This window comes from Cinclus cinclus, chromosome 3 (genome assembly GCF_963662255.1).
Source record: "Cinclus cinclus chromosome 3, bCinCin1.1, whole genome shotgun sequence".
NCBI classification, from domain to species: domain Eukaryota; kingdom Metazoa; phylum Chordata; class Aves; order Passeriformes; family Cinclidae; genus Cinclus; species Cinclus cinclus.
In genome coordinates this window covers 82488129-82510836 of record NC_085048.1, presented here as the reverse complement: position 1 = coordinate 82510836, position 22708 = coordinate 82488129, and the positions used below count along the sequence as shown (strand labels likewise).

The 22708-nt window shown below is 38.3% G+C and overlaps 1 protein-coding gene across 3 annotated transcripts in view; it reads right to left on the bottom strand.

The window, feature by feature from the left end:
• The window catches only part of ZFAND3 (zinc finger AN1-type containing 3), a 131068-nt gene that overhangs the window by 11506 nt on the left and 96854 nt on the right, over positions 1–22708 (bottom strand). For all 3 annotated transcript variants that reach the window (XM_062490331.1, XM_062490332.1, XM_062490334.1), the window contains one exon: positions 5958–6128. In XM_062490331.1, the coding sequence (XP_062346315.1) occupies positions 5958–6128 (171 nt within the window). The remainder of the gene's footprint in view (positions 1–5957; positions 6129–22708) is intronic.

Below are 22708 nucleotides of genomic sequence, written 5' to 3'. Positions count from 1 at the left end.
AAATTCTCCTCCACAGAAAAAAGTTCCATGGAAATAGAACTATGATTTAATATTTTACCAAGTTTTAAGAGAAACACTAGTTTCAATACATGTTTGACAACTTTGCATAAAGATGGAGCAGCTTATCTATTCAAATGTGATTCTTTTTTCCTGTCTTACTGAAGATTATTTCTAAATTAACTGAGTAAATCAAATCACTCCAGGCTTATTTTGGCATAATCCAAACAAGTGCTTCATCTCTTGTGTTTATGGAGCAGCAATACTGTTATCCACGTTAAGAATCTGCAGCTTCTTTTCTTCCACTTTTTTGATTACTCACTGACCGTGAGACTTGCTGTCATTTTATCTGTAAAATAGGTACAGTCTCTACAGTGTGGATGTATTTTGTTTCTGCTGGTGCTTGACAGGAATCTGTTTTTCTCTCCCTCTATACCTGTGCTTAGACCAAAACAAAATAACCCAACAGTAACACCAAGGAAAGAATTTAAACAGATTATTACAGATTTATACAGAGCTGAACTAAAAACAGGGATGTGGAAAAGTAAGCACAGTAACTAGGAAGGAAATTTATGCCCTTCTAAAGGAACAGTCTGTGGTGGGCCATGTGCTCCACCTTCAATTCCAGGTGCTCAACACCCGGAGGTGGCTCTCTGGCTGAGTTGTAAAGTTTGACTCTTGTTTCCTGGCTCAATCTTACTGCTGTAGAGGCCACTTGTGAACTGCATCCCTTCCAATCAAAAAGCAGACAAACATCAGTACTTGCCAACATCTCACAAACTAAAATTACAAACCACCACTTTCTGCCTGAGGTTAATGCTCACAGCAGCCTCCCCCAAGAGCAGCAGTGAGTGCACAGCTGTTAGGTCAGATGCATTCCAGGAAATTTCAGCTTCTTACAACATAACCTAGGCCAGTAAAATTCCAAGAAAAGCTTTCTTGTCCACACAGGCAAGAAATATGGCTAGCAAGTGCTTGATCAGAATGCAGCATGACTGAGCAATTATTTTTTAAGTGTCATCAAGCTGGAAGGTTTCAACATCTTCCCTCCTCTTAAGTATCTCCTCTGGCCCAAGAACATGAAAAACATTACGATTCCTATTTGAGAAGCACACAAACAAATGGCACTGCTACTGGAAGCTACAGCCTGGCTTGCTTTGCAGGGCCCATTACCTCAGCCACCCCACTGACTGCCAAGAGGCAGGTGGAGTCTGAGGTACAGACAAACCATAAGAATGTGGCTACAAACACCAAAGTGTTCCACACAAAAGCTGCTGCAGAGCTGGCACACTACACTAATTTTTCTTTAACTGCTGGCTAAAAGCTGATCTAACATGACAAATGTAAAATTCCATTACTGATTATCTAGAATATCCTCATATTTCTCATGCCATTCCAACAAGAAGATCATTGCAGACTTCTGCGTGTTGCCTTTACAGACTTAGTGGTACCAGAACTACTTTTTACTGTAAAATTGGAAGCCTCTTCCAGAAAATTAAGTTTTGCTTTCTGTGCAAGTAATTTCTGTAGATTAAAAGTTTACAGCTCAGTGTCTTTTAAAACTGTACACAACTTTATTTAGTAGCAATATACACCTAGTCAAGCAATTAAGAGCAGGCCTAGAAATTTATAGTGTAATTTGCAACTTATCAACCTGCCTTTTTTACAATAAATTTCCAGAACTCAGTGTTTTATAGCTACTTCCACTCACACATTCACTGCCCCTAGTTTTGAAGCAACTCTGTGTAACCACCCAGTTATGACACCACTGGGACAACTTCCTTCTCAGATCAAGGACCACAGGCAGTTGATTTCAGACTGCTTGCAGAAATGCTGTAACAGAGTGTAACTTGAAAAATATGACTCCTGCAATTCTCTGATGATAAAACTGACTCCTAGATCTAATATTAAATAAAAAATATTTCAATACAATCATTACCCATTGTAAGACACTAAACTATTGATTGGAAGGTCCATCCAGCCCAAACTAGAGAACACTGCTGTCTGCAGGACTTGCCTACTCTTACTGTCACTTACAAACACTGCACAGGAAGCTGATTTTGTTTTAGTGGTGTTGATATAAAGGTTATCCTGTCAGAAGCTCAAAATGAGAATTCATTTAAAAATTTCTTTCACACTGGAGCTTACAAAATGCATCAGCAATTAACAATTCCTATCACTTCTCCCAGTTTGCTGTGTGAAAAGGCTCAGAACTCATCTTACAAATTGCTCTTTTGAAGATCAAAGGGAAGCTGAATTTGTCTTGTGTGTGCTCTAGATGAGTTTGTAATTTACTGGAACTTTCAGAGGAGGCTTGGCAGCACACTCGTTTGACAGCCCCAGGGCACAGGATTCAGGGGAGCTCTGTGACTCTTCCCTTCTGAGTTCCTTCCTTAGCTTTAATTGGCACCTCATTAGAAATTAATGAAAATGACATCCTCTGTTCTTCCTGCTCCGGGCGTAGAATGCTACAAAAAGGCCCATCACAATTCATAACACATTCAATTTATATAGCAATGGCTCTTAAGCATTATTTATGAGATGTGAATTTCTTGTCAGCAGTTAATAACTTGAACAGAGCAGAAGAAGAATGAAAAAAAAGATCTTGAGAGTACGTGTGTATGAAAACAAACAAATCTTTCTACATCTGAAAAATGTTGTGTTTGAATTGCTGGAACTCACTTCTCAGTAGTGAATTGTTGTTCTTCACAGCAAAGCCCTGCAGCACTGTCAAATCTGTCTAAAATTCCATGTAGTATCAAGGGAATGAGGTCAGCAGCATCACCTCTCTATGGACAGGGCTTACAGGAGACAGGAGTCAATACAGCAGCCTCCCAAAGATCTCTGAGCTGGTGTAAAGCACCAACCACTCTCTCTGTCTCCTTTGCAAAAGAGCTGTGCCTTATTGGACAAGTCCCAGTTAAGTGGATCAGTATTTGCAGATATATCTACATCAGAACATTGTTCAGTATGTACATGTGTTCCTTTCCACTATGTCTCACTAAAAATCTCACTGGAGGACTCTCCAGGACAACTCATCAAAAAGTAAGATGATTTCCAGTATTTTTAACATTAGGACAAGATGCGCAACAGCCAACAATCAAATTGTTGGTGTGTGGATGGAGTTAATTTGAATTTTAACAAGACTGTATCAGACACAGCTTTGGATCAACATTTTTATGCTTTAAATCCTTTTTCCTTACATCCAAGCAAACCCACATATTTGTCATTCTGAAGATGGTGTCTGCCTTTTTATTGATCCTGATATCAGATTTTCTCTTACTGTTCAAAACTGGGAGGGGTTTTCCCTATTTTTTCTCATTGCTTCAGCTCAGGATAAAGACACCAATAAATAAACAGTAGCTGTTCAAAGCCCAGATCAAACAATGTTCTGTGTTGACCATGACTTTTGAAGAGCATACGTGCTTATTTTACACTAGTTGATTCTATCTCATCACCTCCACCTGACCACAAACCATTACCCGTGCTTCACATTAGGACAGAGAAGGATAACCCAGTCATGTGTCAATTTAGGTAGTATTTTAAACAAATGAGAATTTTACAAATTTACTTTACTGCATTTCTATCACTTCCTCCCAGGGTTTTTGAATGGGCTTGTCATTCATGACCTAAAGCAACCTAATTTTACAGACAGCAGGGCAAGCGAGCAAGAATGGTTTCTCAGGCAGCATCTTTAAAACTGACCAGAACCACATGCTGCTGATTATTGGTAAAGCAATTTGGGTGATCAGTGCCCTGTGTTGCTCAGTGGTAGCATTTTGCTTGCTTCTTTTTAAAAACTCTACTAAATCTAAGTGGCACAGGATATGCCCACATTCACATCACATCAGAGCACAGATAACACACCCTTACTGCATACAGTATTAATGAAACATTGTAACTGCACAGAAACCGAAGATCTCCAGTTTTTTCAGCCCTGTTGTACACATGGAAATAGACTCCTGCCTTCTATTTTCTCATTAAAAGTATGAAATAGTAATGTTTATAATACAAACTATAAACTGTACAGGATGCAATACAGGAATGCAAATTTTTATCTCTTCACTTATTGCTGAGGAGTTCAGAATTTTTTTCACATTCATGTTTTATTAACACATTTTATGAACTTTAACAGAAATATTTCCATAAAGCTATATATATCCAGTAGAAGAAAATTAAAGAATAATTCCTACAACATTTATATTGCAACAGTATTGAATTATGAAAATACTTCATGAAAACTTAAGAGGAACCAACCAAATATATCTGTAATCCAGTTTACAGGGGAAAAAAAAGGCAGGTCTTATTTCGTAATTTTAAAAACCTTACTGATCAAGAAGAGGGCTTTTCAAAAGTTGCTTTCAATTTAATTTCTCTTACATAGCTCCAAGATTGCAGAATGCAGGAAAGATTAATGATATTACATAATGTTTAAGCAGTCATTTATCCAACCCTCCCCAAAATTCAAACTCTCTTGCTCCCAATATTAGGGACCATTCTGCTATTTCAGTCAGGTACCCATGAGCAGCTTGAGTTGTTGTACACGTGACAAGAGCAGACAAGAGCAGAAATTCCTGCCTCTACCATGCTGAGCAGAAAGAGCCATACCAAAATGTGTCATTGATAGCCCTTTCTTCAGTTTGATAAAAATGTTACCAGACACTTCAAAGTATCCTGACACATGATTTCCATAACAAGAATTTGAAAATTACAGCTTTTGATTTCATATTTGGTGGCTTCAGAGATAATGTATGTTAGTTCTGTGCAAGTGCTCCAGTATCTAAATAAAGCCTATCTTGTGTCCAAAAGAGCCCAACACAACAGTGATCTCTTCAGCCTGAAGACAGACAGATGCTGAAGAAAGGAACAAAGCATAACACAAAATCTTTGCAGCTTTCTATCACTTCTCTTCACTTGGCATTTGGTATTCAGTATAGGATTAACTGTCTTTGTAGCTACTTTAGCTATACCTTTCCTCTTCACGCTGCTGCTCAGGACTTGCCTTCTCTCCAGAAAATGGTTTTAACACAAGATATTAAAAATGGTTTTAACACAAGATTTTTTATTTCACAAGTGAATTGCACGTATCATCTGTGCAGATCCTTTGGAAATTATCCCCTGCCAGAAACACACTGGAGTAATTGAAACAAACTTCTCCAAATGTATCAAAGCATTGTCAGAGAGTTCAATGCAACCCTCAATATGTGATTATATGAAAAAATAATTAGCAGGTAAAACTACCACATCCATTATCACTGGGTCTAATGAGCACATTTAAACCAGTTAAGAACGCAATTGTTCCATGAAGGAGAGAGCATCTCCTTTGGAATCTAGTCACATTAATTATTGTTTCAGAAAGATTATTTGCATTTAATATAAAACCCCAAATGAGCAGTCTGCATGGGATTATCGTCCTCAATTCAACTACCTGAACAGTGTCATCAACTTTGGAAAAGCCAAGTTAGATAGTTTTAAGTGTATGGTGAACAATAACTCCTCCCCCCACAAACTAATTGTGACAATGAAAATATTTTCAGTTAGAAGGGATTTTTGGGTTTAAGTTTTTAATATTAATGTAATTATAACCTGCAGAAGCACATACTGACCTATGTTCCTTTACACACTATAGAAACCTTCTTATCTTTGCATATTTATTGATGTGTTTTGTGCTTCTTCTCCTGTAAAGTGGGTATGATGCCCTTCCTGCCTTACATGGACTTCTGAAGATAAATTCATTAATATCTGGCATCTCTTGAGACGAGGCAGTACATCAAGGCCAAAGTTTTAAAGGGGAAATTAGGAACTAATTATAACTTTTTGTTACCAGTGGAAGATACAGCTTCTGTTTAAAGCATCTTTGCAAGGTGAAAAATGCAAGTGTTCTCTATATTGCCACGTGTGACGCAGGTCGGAGCACGGCTGTGTTCGAAAGCCAGATGCTGCTGACAAACAGTACTCACCACAGCGACATGATCCCAGCTCCTGCTGTACTAGTTCCAGTTTTGTTTGGCACTGGAAGCATCGACGTCTACTCTTCTGTTTGGATCGACTGGTTTCTTCAGGCCTGTCATTACTGTCATCCAGTAGCCGTGGCCGTTTCACAGGAGAAGCCTCATTCTCCGACTGTGAATCTGTTGTATTCACAACAAATATTTTAGGAAAAATATTAGAATTTCCTCACTGAGGCAACCCTTTAGGCAGACTGAAGGTATATATTGCGTTCAGCTGGGGTCACCACCAAGCAGTGTGATACCTCCCACTCTATTGCATATGCATGTTTTCTTAACAACCAGAATAAGCATCGAGTAAAGGACAAATTATCTTTGTCCCCTGTAAGAACCTCTCCTGCTGTCAATACTGAATATAGAATGAATTGATTAGCTTCCTTCCAGCCTTGCCTGGGTCATACAGAGATACATGTAGAGCATACACCATCCTAAACAATTGCAGGCTTCATCTATCGTCTCATTTATTTTCTCCTGTGTGCTGCCTTTGGTGTCCCCACACAAACTGACTGAAGTGATGAAAAACACCCGAGGACAGGTTTGACCTATTTCCTCCCCGGGCAGGAGGGGGATTTTTCAAGCACAGTATATAAATTGTATCTCTCATAACTGAAGGCGGTACATGAAAGCACCTTACTGTGCTTCCCTCTCTTTCCACATGGATTACAATTTAAATGTAAATTAGTATACACCAACAATACAACCACAAAATAAGTATGATCTGTACATACATCCTATAAATTCCAAATGCTCAGCCATGTCTAAAGTATTAGTCAAAATACTATTTGCATTAATAAATTCATAAATTTCAGCTTGTAAGAAAATGGTGTGTGGAAAGACTCTAGAAGTTAAAAGTTTACAACAGTCTTAGTTCAGGTAGCGTAGTGCCTTTTTCTTTTCAGTCTTTTTTTTTTTTTTACAGTGGAGAATGTACTGACAAGGGTTTTAGAGTAGCACATAGAATGCCCATTACTGGCTGAACTGTGAGATGTCCAAGCCTTGTTTTTGTGGCATGCCAGAGACACAATATTTCAGTGGATCTGCTGCTCTGCAATCCAAGTCAGGTCAGAAAAGACATTTTCTTTTCCCAGACCTGTGCACAGGAGAATCAGTGCTGTACTTCTTTGCAGAAAGAACTGCAAATAAATCTAATCCCAACTGTACTAAAAATTAAATTATTTGTTGTAGTGCTGCAAGGAGCTGCTGAAAGACATTACTGCAATCAGTCAGTATTCTACTGCATGATGGTGAGCAAGGAAAAAAAAGCCCATTAGCTGAGTTAAATCCCTTTTGAACCTACATTAATCCAATGAATAACAGGCTAAATCTATCTTTTTTGGCAGGATGGTAACCTATTGAACATGTCTGTACCATTATTCTATGATTCCATTGCCTATGTCTGCTTTGTGCTGTCCTGGATTAGGCAGGAAAAGGTAACTGCCACGGATACAACACTGTCCATAACCTTGTTATGTCAGCTATCTTACCTGAGCCACTGCTTATCAAAATCATGGCTCTCCTTGAGTAAACACTTAAAGGAGTCAGACTTAGAACACTTGGTAGCTTCTCCCTTTGGGGAGGCTCTGGTAACTTCTGGTTTCTCACATGCAATACAGACTAATTCACATTTCCTACCTGTGTTTTAGCTCTTGTGTCACAATGTTTTTCCAGTTGTTGCACCCCACTGTTACAGCCATTACAAATATACACCTTGACTCACTGGGGCCTACTTTATTTCTGTCATACTGCTTTCAAGATATGCTTAAAATGTGCCTGGCTTTACAACAAATATAAAGCCTCTATATCTCACATTTCATAGAAGAGCAAATTGCTTTCTGCACTGCATACAGGTGATAAGTTTTTATTAAGCTGCAATGATTTTATCTGATGTGTGCCTCAAGACAGCCACCTTTCTGATCAGTGTCACAGATTACAATTTACACCTTACGAAATACATATATTAGGCCTAAACTAACATTCAGTACATAACATACCTCACCTCTGCATGTTTGGCTGTGCAGGAGCCTTGGCATGGAAAAGAAAGTAGTGCATTAATACAGCTAGGGAACAACTAGTCCTGTCTTAAATCTCTGGAGAAAACAGTTCAAGGGAAAGATCCTCTGAACAGACTGCCTGACTCCCTGAACAGAGATCCCAACTCATACTCCAAGGCCAACAGTCCCGTCCCATGGACACTTGTTTTCAGAGTGCCTAGAACACCAGGCTAGCCTTGAGTGTGTAAGAACACCCAATCCAACAGGCAGATTCTGTCCTGCGACCTGACTCAGTGTTCAGTGAAACCTGCTCCAGCCCACCTTGCTGCCTCAGATGGAGACCTATATAATTTGCAGTTTATTCACTACTCAAAGAAACAGATACACTGCCATTATGGAACAGCTGCCTCCCACACATCTTTGCTTTTGGAAATATAAGCCATTCTGGTAGTTCTCAGAATACCAATTTGGTTTTCTGAATTATGCTAATGAAAACCATAGTGGTCTGCTGATCCTGAAGTCCAAATAAGGGATTCATGGGGTGAGTCCACCAGTGTCTAATCAGTTAATGAAACCATATGCCTTAATGAGAAAAATAGCTTCCTCAAGTCAGGCTAGTAGTCCTACAAATGAAAATACTTAATCTCACACTTTCTGTTAATTGGTAATGACTAGCTGAATATTAACATGAGTTGGTCATTATCACAGAAATTATAGGTATCTCATTTTTTACAATGTGTATATTTCTACCATAAACTAAAACACTTAGCACTGAGGTAAACTCAACCTGGCTCTCAGGGACAGCACCATCTCTCTGATCACTGATTGCCCAGGGCCTTGAAAACAGCAGTCCAAGCTAATACTCATCACAAACCAGACCCACGGTACACACACTTCCATCTTTCCATGGGCAAGTACAATGAGCAAGGAGAAAGCACAGAGCAGAAATTAGAACTTTTAGAGTCAGTCCTGCATGCATTTCTCCCAGATGACATCACTTTTCATGATACTGATGCATGCAATACAGGAGACAAAATACATATTCTGGCACCTGGAGTCTTGCAACCCTCAAGTTCAAAAATCTGACAGCAAAATGGAATTGTCATACATAGCTTTATTACTTGGAGTGCAATTGAAAAAAGCCCCCTAGGAATACAGGCTGAAGTGCTGCAACTAGAATAAAGAATAAATTCCCAGAATGAACCTTCATACAACCAAAAAAGGCTACAGAGAAGAGGATTCTCTCAGCCAGTGACTGACAGTTGCTTTTCTCAGACAGTTGGTTCATTCAACAACAGTTACTTCTTCCTTTGCCTTAAGAAACATTTTCCATGCTCAACTTGCATTTTAGTATTGCATCCAAATCAACAAATACCCAATCCAAGAGGAAAACCAAAATGCTCTTCTTTTACCTGCAGATGCCAAAAATTGTAAAAGTTCTCTGTAAAAACGAACAGTAAGGATGAGAAATCCCCAAAATTCCAGGAAGAAACTGCTCAGCAGAGTAACTGCCATTGACACACTCCCACTGCAATTTTAATTCTGAGTTAAGAAACAAGGCTTCTTCTAGCTGATATCCGATGGTGGAGATCCTTCTAATTGTGCATCAAACTCCCATTTGAAATGAGAGAACAAAGAAGTTCCGTTAGGCAAGGCTGAAACTGGAGGCTTGTCTGGAATCAACAAGCAGAGCAGTGATCTTAAAACTATTATGCATGGACAGAGACTCACATTTGTTCATCACTGTCACTGTTCTCATCTTCATTACTCATGTTCTCCTCTCAATTTTTTTCCAAAGGTGCCTGAGCTGAATTCCACACCCTTACTCTCCAGCCTTGGAGGAGTTTGCAGGCTGCATGCAGATGGCTTCAGTTACAATCATGATGGCTCCTCCATGGCATTTGGGGGGAGGGTGGGATGATCTAGGCCCAACAGAGATGTGGGCTAACAAAACTTAATGGGGAAGGAGGAAGGACGGAAGAGATGGGGAAATAGTAAGAATAAGAGGATCTCTCCTCTGCTGCTGCTTTCTTCAAGAAGATGAATCTGTTTAATCTGCAGTTTCATGACAGCTTTTGAGGTGCTCAGGTTTTTTTTCTTATGATAAAGAACCTATCACACAGACTAGCATTTATGATCTCAGCTGTCTGTGCAAACACCAGAACAAGCAGTCTTTAATGAACCCTCAAACATTACTGCCATCTCCCCTGAAACTATTTTAGAAGCAGTTTAAGCTGTTAAAACCTCTGTCCATGGAGAAACTTGCACAGCCGCAGACAATAACTATATAACATAGATTAACTAAAATTTGAGCAATAGCTTGGTGCCAATTTCTAGTCGCTGTATTTTTTTAAATTCATTACTCTGTTCTTAGATGAGGGATTACTTAACTGCCTGGCATGTTGACTATGCATTAAAAATTTCATTTTTCTAGAGAAAACTGCCTCTATACAAATCTTCCCTATCACATTTACCAGAACCATAATTTAAAATAATAATCTCTCTAGTTCAAATGAATCTAAAATTAACACAGTTGTTCCAAAACCTTTTTGCTTGTTGACTATTAATGCAAAAACAGAAATTCAAGATTAACACCTCATAAGCCACGTCTGACAACTGTGACCGCCTCAGTCCCTCCCTGCTGCTGTACAGTACTGTGGAAAACATCATTCTGGAACTCCAATATTTAACTGAAATGAACATCTTATCTTGTCTTCTCACACAATTGTCACTGCATTTCAAGGCTGTGCACCTCTTTGGAAGCACTCACACTCATAAGAAATGTTTTTCTTTTGTGAATTCACCTCAGTTTCTTTTTTTAAACACTACAGACAGAAATCTCAAAAATATGTTACATAAGCCCTTTGGTAATATTTAACCACAAAATCTCTTTTCTAGTATCACTGCAGAACCCTTAGTATCATTATTTCACCAATTTATTTTTTTCCCCTCCATGGAGTTTAAAAGAAAGTGCACTAAAACTCAATGTCCCTAAACAATGTGGAATAGAAAGACCACATGGGAGCAGTCTCTATAGAACTCACATCCTATCAGTCGCTTCTTTGCCTCAGGAGGCTCTCCATTAAATCACACTGGAGACTATAAATAACACCCATAAGTTGCATTACATAAGTTATTATTTCTCATCCATCACCACAACCATGCAACAGTAGTTGTTTCCAGCTCTAATGAGTAAAAATAACCAATGAAACGCCCCCCACAACTTTCAGCCTAGCTGCTGGAGACATGTAAATGGAAGAACTGCTGCAAGATGTTCCAAATGTGAAACATTACTGATGTGCTTCAAACTGTTGACAGAAAAATCCTCCTTCCCCCTTTGCAATAGAGCTAAGAAAAACGGTATCATCATAGACTTGAAGTGTTGGATTGATTTTAAAAAACCCCAGAAACAAACAAACCCTCAAAGAAACCAAAAACTGAAAAACAGAAGAGGAGCTTGGCTGGCACACATGACATGTGTTGCTAGAAAGGAGGATACACATACACATGTATGCATGTGACTGAATGAGTGTTAATTATGATGATTTCAGGAAAACAGACAACGGTGAGGGCATAACCATATGTACAGTTTACAGATAAGAAAATGCTTTCTTACTGTAGGAGAGACCTGACACTGGCACAACTTGCCCAAATGGGTTTGTGGATGTTCCATCCTTGAAGGTACTCAAACCTGACTGGACACAGGCCCCAGCCTCCTCTAGGTGACTCTGTTCTAAGTAGGGAGGTTTGATCAGTCTCCTGAGCTTTCTCCCATCCTCAGCCTTTCTTACTTCATGGATAGGAAAATAAAATTTAAAATTACATACCAATTCCTTCCTACTGTTCCCATTTTTTGTGCTCCTCTAAATCTGTATTGTCTGTGTTATCACCCAGAAAAAGGAAGTGTACTATACTGCAGTGTAACTTAATGAGGGTGTTAACTACCATCTCTAATGAAACAGAAGGAACCAATCTAACGCATGTTGAAAATGTATGACAAATAGTGAACTACAAAGGCTCCTGCATGCATTTTAGCTAAGCTATAATTAGAGAAAGTGTGAAAATGGCTATTATCCTTTCCTGTCAATAAAATTCATAATTGCTAAATTACATGAAAAGGCAATTATTCATCTCGTATTTCGGCTCCTATAATACATCTGTTTTGTATTTAAGTTTTTGATTACTTCCCCCATACTCTCTGATGACAGCATGTCTTTAGTTAATAGAAACATTAATTTATTTCTCAAACATTTTTAGTTATATACCAGATTGATTCAAAAAAGCACATATTTTAATGTATTCAGGCACCTGCACTGTACAGTTCCTTTGATGGATTAACTTTGGGCATTTCAATTAGTTAGAACATTTCCTAAGGCAATGGCCACCTCTACTTCTGCTGGCTGACAGAAGGACTTTGTTTGTTTAGAAAACGACTACGTGAGTGGGGTTCCTTTCCTGAATTACACATGGAATTATACATGGGAGAATCCTGCAAACCTCCAGAGCCACAACAGAGGAGCTTGTGAAGAGAAAACAGGTTGAGCAGTCCTGGGCTGCTGTTCCTCTCATGCTCCAAGGGTAAACACCTGAAGAATGTGTTTAAAAGCAGCTGCTGACAGCAACATCATACACACACAGTGACTGCTGGTGCATACAGGCATGAGGCTGAATTCCCATTGCCTTGATTACTGGGGGCAATTGATGCAGGGTAGAAGCTTGATTCTATTCTAAGGATGGTAAGGGAAGCTGGTTTGGGTTGTTGTTAGGGGTTTCTGTAATGGCTCAGAAGCAGCACCTTGTCTTCATATATTCAGACTATTACAAAGAATGAACCTTGAAGAGGCCAGAAGAGAGAAAGGGCCACAAAACTAAACAAAAAACAAACAAACAAAAAACCCACAAACAAACAAACAAACAAAAAACCCCATAAAACAAAAAAAAAAAAACAAAACCCCAACCAACCAACCAACCAACCAACCAACCAAAATTAAAAAATTACAAAACAATATTTTATGGCATCAATTTGGACTTCTTTTCTAGTTATTAAAATATGTACTTTATTAGTATAGGGTCAGGGCTGGGAGAGGGACAAAGCCTCATTCTGGTGACACTTGAAGCTGGAGAACAAAAGACATCCTAAATGTTCTGAATAATCAGAACAGGATTATTAAGTAAGGGCTAATGCACATGTAACAAATAGCTAAATGGAAGAACAAGACACAAGTAGGAAGAAAAAAGTGACAGTAACACATACAATGAAGAACCTGTGAAAACAAATCATGAGCATTCTGGCCACTCCACAGCACCTGAAGACTACTTAGTAGTACTCAAATATGGATATTTAAATATCTGAATATGTATGTAAAAATATCCACAAATAAGCTCACACTGGTTCTGAGAAAATAGGAAATTTAAAATCATTCAGCAATATCATAGTTTTGGTTTTGCTGACTTTAATGAGAACCTTCTTATACTTTGTGAAATTCTCTAAAATATGATTAGCAAGAATAGATAATGCTAGAAATATTTCATATTTGCTAGTCAGCTCCAGCATGCATAAATAAGTGGTGCTGCTCTACTTCCAAATCCTAGTGGTATACTACAGCTATGTCCTCATCAATCAGATGGTATACAGTACTCAGGAAGGTAATTCTTCAAACTAATAGCCTAAAACCAGTTCAATATAGAAAGTATTTGCTCTGTTATTTTTCACTCATACACAGAGGCTTTCCTTAGTAGACCCTCCCCCATTGGTATAATGAGGGTTTTCCAAGGCTAAGAGAGATATTCAGAAGAGGAATGGTAAAGAACTCTTGCCTGCTAGCAGTGAAAAAAATACTTACCAATATTTATCTTTCAAAAAACTGATTTGTCTTTAACTGCAGAACTTCAGTGATGTCATTAGTAACAGAAAGCTTGCAATGAGAGTCTATAGTTCTAAGGATCGTAACTGATTAATGTCAAGGAAAGAAACTCTAAGAGCTCTTGTATTTGGATAAAAAATTTCCTGAATGCATTGTGAGAATGTTCTGAAGTGTACAGCTAATCCATCTTCAAAGTACACTTGGTTTTAATCCCATTACTTTAAGTAAGGCTTAACAATCAGTTTATATTTTGACTGTTACTTTTTCTAGCAGTTTTTTTGGGGGAGGGGAGAGAGGCAGGGCATGGTTGAAACAATCAGCCCTGGCATAGGACACAATTCCTGTCCACCTGACTGGTGTCTACAGTCCACCAGAAGTCAGGCTGGTTTAGCAGGCAGTTCTTACTGTTTGGAAAGAAGATGTTTGGGAAGCTTCTACAATAACGTGAACCAAAGACCAGGGAGAGGAAGAACAGATCAGTGAAACTTGGAGGATGCAACAGTACATGCACTGTCTTTTATCTTACATGCAGCTCTTTTTCAATCCTCTTTTGCTCCAAGATGTTGCTCTCATTAGTTATTCCTCAAAGTTTGTGTTACGGAAATAATTTGGAAATTATTGTTATTATAGAATCAGGAAAAAGTCATCACTTATATGTTCACAGATCTGTCACGCAAACAATTTCCTCTCTTCCTAGGAAGATACACTTTCCCTGTATTCAACACAGGGACTAAAGAATACTTCCAAAGGGCTTTAAAATTACCTTCATGTATTTTTTAAGTCCTTATGAAAACTATAATCTAAATGAAAATACTGAAAACTTGCTCTTAGTTGTCTGATGCTCACTGAAATAATTAGTCAGAACAGAGAACTTCACCGAGAGTTGGATGAAACATCTGGGACACTCGCTTCAAAAAGTACAGCAGGAGTCTGATTGTGGATTTGCTCCCTGCAGGTTACATGTGTTTTAAAGTTGTAAAAAATTAAATTAAATTTAAAGTAGTAAAAAAAAAAAAAAAATTGAGTTAAAAAGTAAGTGTAAGTGACTATTTATTTCAAACTTATTTCAGGCCAGTTATTTAATGCTTAATTTCATTTTAAAAATCTCCAGTGCAGGAAAGTAACAATTTTTAAATTACAAATTTTAAATTATGTGTCTCATTTGCTAAAGCATACCTATAAGGAAGCTGTCTGATCTGAACAGATCAGATCAGGGTGCTGACTGCTGAGGTAAAATCAATTCAATTCTTCAGCCTGACAGGAGCTAGAAGTCTTTAAAGTTAATGATCTCAACTATTCTTTGTGACATTCTCCATATTGTCAAAATTAAAGCAAACCCTAGGCTCCCCAGATCCTCCTCCAGTACAGTGCAGGGTGCAGGTAAGAAATGCAAGATGTACAACCCTGATTTCTTTACCCTTGAAATTAATGGAGATGTGCTTTGTTTAAAGTTATGAGATGCAATTTTTCCAGCAGTCTCCGGTTATAAAACAAGAAGTTCAGAGCTGTTGGGAGAAGAACATTAAGTAAGGGTAATAGGTGTGTATTCTTTTATAGTATATGCCTACTGTTAAAGATAATTTAATTGACCATAGAGATCTTAAGAGTTCTGAAAACTAAACATGGCATGAAATCACTAAAAAATAATCAAGGTAAAGCTGTTTCATTTTAACCAAAATATACATAAAGGAAAAAATATTTGCTCTTCAGTTTCAACAATCTGAAGACAAATCCTTCATCATAATTCCCTAAGACTTTGGTAAAAAGAGGTGGCAATATCTGAATTCTAAAAGACAATGACCTTTTAATTCCATAGCTTTGTATTTGGCAACAGTGTCACCAACCAGACTGAAAAACATCAGCCCACAGAGAACATGTGGTGAGAAAATGTTGAGGGCAGCAGCACACGTTTTTTCAGGACAGGAGAGTCTCATTTACGAAAGCACACATCATTTCTCCTGCTCATGGCCCAAGAGAATGCTGCTGCGTGGATTGCTCTCCCAGCTCTTTGCTTTGCATTGACCATCCCAACTCTCCCACCTTTCCCTCTCTCCTGGCTCTTCTCCACAGTACTTGAGGCACTAAATGTTTGCCTGTACTTCCAGACCTCAGTTCTCATTAAGTATTATGAATGCTACTGAGATTAGACTAAGTATTTTTAAACACTCATATTGTACTTGTTTTCCATTAGTGTCACTGCAATAATTAAGTTGGAAGGGATTTCTGGAAGTCATGCAGTCCAGCCTCCTGCTGGATGCAGAGTAAAACATCAAAGAAATTGGATCAGGTTGCTCAGGCCTGGTCCAATTTTCAGAAATTTTCAAAGACTAAGACTTCACAGCCTCTTTGGGTACCTGTTCCACTGCCAACAAGAGGGGAAAAATATCTGCCCTTAATCAGCCAGCTATACTGTTCCTAATACAGTTAATCCAGACAGTGTTTATTCCTATCATCTGGTACCTTTAGTTTGACATTCAAAGTATTTTTCTTATTGGCTGACAATTCAATGTAAGCTCCTCTCAAGAGATCATCTTGTCCTACTGACCCAAGTACATTTTCTTCCAAGTTGTTCTTTTTTTATGGGATTCAGAATATGGAAATGAAACTAGATGAAAAATTTGAAACAAAAGCAGCAAAAAGAGCTAAAGACAAGTGAAAGCTGAGGAATGGACTTACACAAAACCAGAAAGTCTTAAAGGGGTTATTTGGTGTCGAATGAAAAAGTTTCAGGGGCTTATCTGAACCGCACAAAGGATAAAAGAAGACGAATTTGGATGATTTGAGAGGATAAATAAAGATAGTGGGAATAACAGTTTAAAGTACTTGAAGGACATTTTCAGTTAGGATGCTGAACTTGAACTGACCTCAGGCAGCTGGGAGTACTATGAGGTACACAGAGGTGTGTGTGTCAGCTCCTGCTAGGAGGTCACACAGGCCAGGAGGCCCTTATTCCCCATCCACAGAGAGATTTTGATTATTGCTTTTTACTTCTATTTTACTGGGTTGGTGTTTTTTCCTCCCCACAAGGGAAAAAACGGTTGATTCTTCTAACCTATAAACCTCTGAATAACCAAAGTCCACCTGAATTATTGCTGCACATTTCTGCCACTCACACCAGCACACACCAAATCCCACTTTCTGCATGACACAGTGTCCTGGTTTCCACTGGAATTTTCTTCTTAGTAGCTAGTACAGTGCTTTGGATTTGGGATGAGAATAATGTTGATAAACATGCTGATGTTTTAGATGTTGCTAAGCAGTGTTTGCACAGTAAAGGGCTTTTCAGCTTCTCACATCATGCCACCAGTGAGAGGCGCTGGAGGGCACAATAAGCTGGGAGAGGACACAGCCAGGACAGCTGACCCCACTCTCCAAAGGGATGCTCCATACCTTACAGTGTCATGATCAGCATGTAAACTGGGGGGGAAAACTGCCCAGGGACTGCTGCTCAGCAACTGGCTGGTAAAAGTTGATTATTTCCCTCTCCTTTTTGCTATTTTCCTTTTTATCACAAGTTATTTTAATTATTGAACTGTTCTTATACCTAGGAGTTTTCTTTCTTGAAGATCATGTTTGATTGCCTTACATGCTCTTAAGAGAATTAATCTGAGTTATTGTGGTTTTGGGGAATATTACATTATAAAATGGGAAATATTATTAAGCATATAAGTTATTGTGTTCATCTATTTATCATATTCCACAACACCAATTTTATTTCTTAGGGTCAACAGTCCTTTCAAGAATGACTTCAACAGACTGGTAAGAAAAAGGAGTTAATCCTAAATAAAAATTACTGCCATGTTTTTTAAGTATGAAAGAGGGCTTTCACAGCCACAATACGTTTTTCATCCCTTTGGCCACATCAACTATCTAGCTTCCTCACCTGACGACCAATGCAAAGAAAAGGTACACCTAGGAGCCACTAACTGTGAAAGTTAATTTCAAAGTAATACTGTGAAAAGTTTCCATTCATCTTGATTTAGTGTACTTTAACATAGGCAGATAAAAGTATTCCTGTCCTACTACCATAAGATGATAGAAAAAATAATCTATTTACTTTATCCTGCCTGTACTGAATAGACAGGAGTCTCCGTTTCCATATGCTGTCATGCTGCTGCATGCCTTTTCATTTCTGAATGCTGTGTTTTCTCCACTACTTGGAAGAAAATTCTCTTCAAAAGTAAACAGCATGAGTGATTAATGTACGAACTATGAAGATGCTTGCAAAACTTCTCTTTACATCAAAGCAAACATGGACTAAAATTCAAGGCACTTTTTTTCACTGCAGTTTAGTAAAGCAGCGATTTAGATGCCTAGCATACAAATGTCCTAGACTGATAGATAAAAATCAAGAAAGACATTTTACCAAAAAAAACCCGAAACAAAACCCCCAAAAAAACCCAAAAAAGCCACCCAACAACTGTTGTGTATTAATAAGCTCTTACAAACCTTCACAGGAACAGATGAAGTTTTTAAATTCAGAGGCAAGGATCATAACAGCTGTAGCTGACTTTTAGCAAACTTTTTGATGTATTGACCCCAAACCCATCACTTTGGATTCTTCAACTAACTCAGTCTAAAATCATGGGATACCTTCAATGTAAATGAAAGTTCAGGTGAACCATATCCACTATTTTCAATGAACAAGGGTAGCTTTGTGAGAAAGGTAATAGTGGAAATAAATCATACAATTAGAGCAAGTCCTTAACTTTGTTTACTGCTATGGCTATTATGATCCTTAGCACTAGGAGAATTTTAATCTACAATAATCATAACACTTTGAGAAGGCTCTTAGATAAACCAGGAGGAGAAGAAACCAATCTGTCCATCCAGATAGATATGGGAGCACTGAACAAATAATGCAGCATGGCACAGAGCTGGGCAATAAGCTGAGGCAGTAAAAAGCCATCACCATATATCATCTGATCATGGTACGGTGTCATCTCCCAGCCTCTATCAGCTCCTGTGCATCAGTGCCAATCCCAGGCACTTCATCCTGTTTGTAATTGCTGATGAGCAGCAATAAGGCCCCCATGCCTCAGCTCCCCTCCGTTCCACTTCAGCACCCACCTATTAGGTTGTAACTTTTATTTACAGCCTTGCTTGATGTGCTGCTCTATTAGTACAGCTGGAAACTGAGCAGAGGGAGGGGGAAGAGCGTCCCTAATGGGCACTATTATTGCTAGGGCTGGGTGATTTACTATGCTGCTCAAAAGCTGTTCTATCATCACTTTCCTGATGGTGAGAGAGCTCCAAGAAGGCTGGATTTCAACACAATGCCCTCCAGAAGTCAAACACTAAAGAACACCTTAATAGTCCCTTGAAACACCAATGAAAAACAGACCTCAAAGTTGGTTTAGTGCTATAAAGCCCCATTCAGTAATCTTTTGTGCATTTTTTTGCTCAGGAACTTAACACTTTAGAACAATTCAAAAGGAAAATCTAATTAGTGGTGTATGAGGTCTTTTTGTCCTTATTCAACATATAAGGATTGATAAAAAAATGATCATATCAATGTAATGATTTCATGGTTTTGGCTCAGGCTCAGAATCTGTGTACTTTTATTTCCACAACTTGACCTTCCTATAACTCCGCAAAGCCTGTCCTTTCAATTGTGCAGGTTCAACCTCAAAGCATTTGGATTCCTGGCACTATTACAAGCAAGCACATATCTTAGTACAAGAACATCAATAAATTCTAAACTTTAAAAAGGACCACCGCCCTGTTCAATCACTCTACTCAAGCAGTGAAATAATTATTTCCATCTTCTAGACTCAAAGTTTAAACTAGAAAACACACAAAAAGACAGATTCTAATCATGTACAATATAAACACCACCACACCAATCTACAACAGATATTCTCACAAAAGTGAGCTATCTACACACATAACTATACAAAATATTACAGATGCACATTTCTCATGAACTGCTACTTAGAAATAAAGTACTTAAACCTCACCAACTTTATGTATATAATGCATGAATTGATTGTACCATTACCACATTTTATCTGCCTGTTTCTACCACCTTCTCTACTGCACAATTAAAAATTAACTGAGCACACTCACACAGTTCCATCAATTTTTTCCAGGTTTTTTTAAGCTGCATGAAAATGTTATAAAATCTGGCTGTTTAGAGTTGTGCAGTATATCATCATTAAATTTGTACAGCAGGAAAACAAAAGTAATATGCTACTTGGTACTGCACTGGTCAAAACACAGGCACCTGATACAAATGGGATGTGGATGCCCTGCAGACTAGAGCAAGCCTCCCAGTACCTGGTATCAATCATCACATTACCCAGCCATTAAGAAACAAATCAAAATACATAAGAAGCTGTACACCGGGCCACATGGCATCCCATCTTTCTTCCTACAAAATCTTCAGACTGCTAGTGCTCAGAAGCCTTTGAGGCATCATCCAAACTAATGATTGCAAGGCTTTATTCATTCTTTCCATTATAATCCTTGTCCTGTGGGTACAGTGGAATAGAAATACTTCTACCACAGTGATGATTCTGGTGAACAGGAGGAAAAACTCCACTATTTGGTGTCACTAGTACTATTTTTTATCAGAACAGCTCCTATAGCATGCAGGTGACAAGTGCATTAGGTAAAACCTCTTTTTTTCTCAACGAGAACTTTTCCTGTACCTTGGCAGATTTATTGTTTTGATCTTTCTTCAGTTGTTACAGTCAATGCTGATAAAATATGAAAGGTTTGCCTCCTTCCTTAATATTCTGATGGAAACTTACATATAGGATAAGTAGGTCAAATTTCTAATTTTTTGTCTCAAATGCTGATTTAGGAAACTTTGGGGAAAAACTATGCTTGAAGGGTGAACAGAATTACACAGACAAAATCCAACACAACATTTCTGCTTCAAAGCTCTTCCAAATAGAAGAGGCATAGGATACTTACAGAAAATAGGCTTACAAACCATGCATAGTGTTGACAAATACTGCTCACATCATTTAAGCAGTTTCTACGAAGCTGAAGTGATTCTAGTGTGGTTTTGGGTGAGATAGAGTTAATTTTCTTCACAGTAGATAATGGGGTTATGTTTTGGCCTTGTGGTTAAACACTGACAAATGTTCACCTACATGATATGCTGCTCATTCCTGAAGATGTCACAGCACTTCCGAGTTTTATTTTGTAGCCAGTGTTTTCTTGTCAATTCCCATGGCAACATGGTAATTTATTTTAAAAATGAAAGTTTGCTGAAAATTCAAGATCTGGAGAAGAAAACTAACTCCTGGTACCAGGTTTATTTGTGTAAGGCACTATAAAGTCAATATGTAGATTACTGAGCAAATAAAGTAAGAACCTCAGGGGAAATTGAGGTAATACAAAATCAGTAGATTTAGTTGGCTGAAGATTAAAGTTGTATCAAATTAAGGTCATCGCCTCATTTGCTTGCAAAATACTCTAAATGGAAAAAATACAAGCATCAACAGACCAAACAATAGCACAAACTGAAAATAAGAGAACTACTGAGCAAAGTTAGCCAAGACATTTTTCAGTATGTCTCATGGTTTCACCTGTTTTACTCCACGGAGCTTTCACTGGTGCTATTAGACACTCCAAATAACGAACTTACATTTCTTTTTGCTAAGCAAAAGAAACACACAAAAAAATTCTAACAGTATTCTCAGTTTACTGTATCTGTAGCATCATAGTAAGCTTTTAAATTACTCTGCCATGAAAACCAGCTAAACATTACAACAGCTAATATATAAAGAAAATACAATTTAGTAATAGCATGAGCAAAGCAGATTAATTTGCAAGGGATATAGCGGCAAACTTTCCATCTTGTTTAGATACACCTCCATGGCTACACAGAAAAGAAAATCCAGTCTTCCTGTTTTGAAGAGCTATCTTCCAGTTCCAAACTCAGTTCTTTGGCAAACAACACTCACTGTCACAGATTATCATGTGTTACTTGAGAAGTCTGCACCTGCACCAAGAGCAAGGTAATGCAGCTTCTCTGTAACCTTCCTGCACTGCAGAACAAGCCAGCCTGTATGATCACACATCCGCTGCAAGTTAACAACACTCACCTATGGAACAACTACAGTTCAGCTCAACAAACTTGAAACACTTTTTGAAAGAATGACTTCAGAGGAAATTTCTCTTAAACTCCTTAAAAAGAAAGGTTCCTTACTCAAACAAGATTACCCTTCCTTTCTGCACGTAAATGTAAATATAGGCAAAAATTATTTTGGAAACACAGAAGGCAAGAACATTACCATTACCTACACACCCACCACTCCTCAGGAGACTACGGCTTCCAACAGTGATCCTGGTGGAAAGAATCATGTGAGTTCTCCTTAATCCACACAAAACCAAAGCCTGGAGAAGACCTGAGCCAATGCAGGTAACTTGGCTGCCTGACTGAATAAGTGCATGCATGGTTCTTCAGGAGAGATGTGATACAGAAGCAGTGACTTCAGCCTGGCCTAGCACGTACTACTAATGCCAACTCTGAGAGACATTATCCATGTACATCCTGCATACAGAAATAAAGGCATCAAAAGGACCCAAAGCTGGTAAAATTTAGTCTCAATGAGAAGATGAGCTGTCTATACTGCATCTTCAGTCAGGGAAAGTCAATGTACTCAGAACAGTGTTCAACTCAGTACTTTGCATTTCAAGGGCAGGACTTCCAGAACACTGTCACAATCACAAGGCTTAAACTGATTACTCCTGTATGTCTTGTTTTTACAAAGATTAACTGAAAACAGAGTGTATTTACAGAATTATGTTTAACAGGATTCTCAGAGGAACTACCTGCCATACTAATCCTTTTATATGTACATTTCTGTCAGCAAAGCAACAATATTTACTT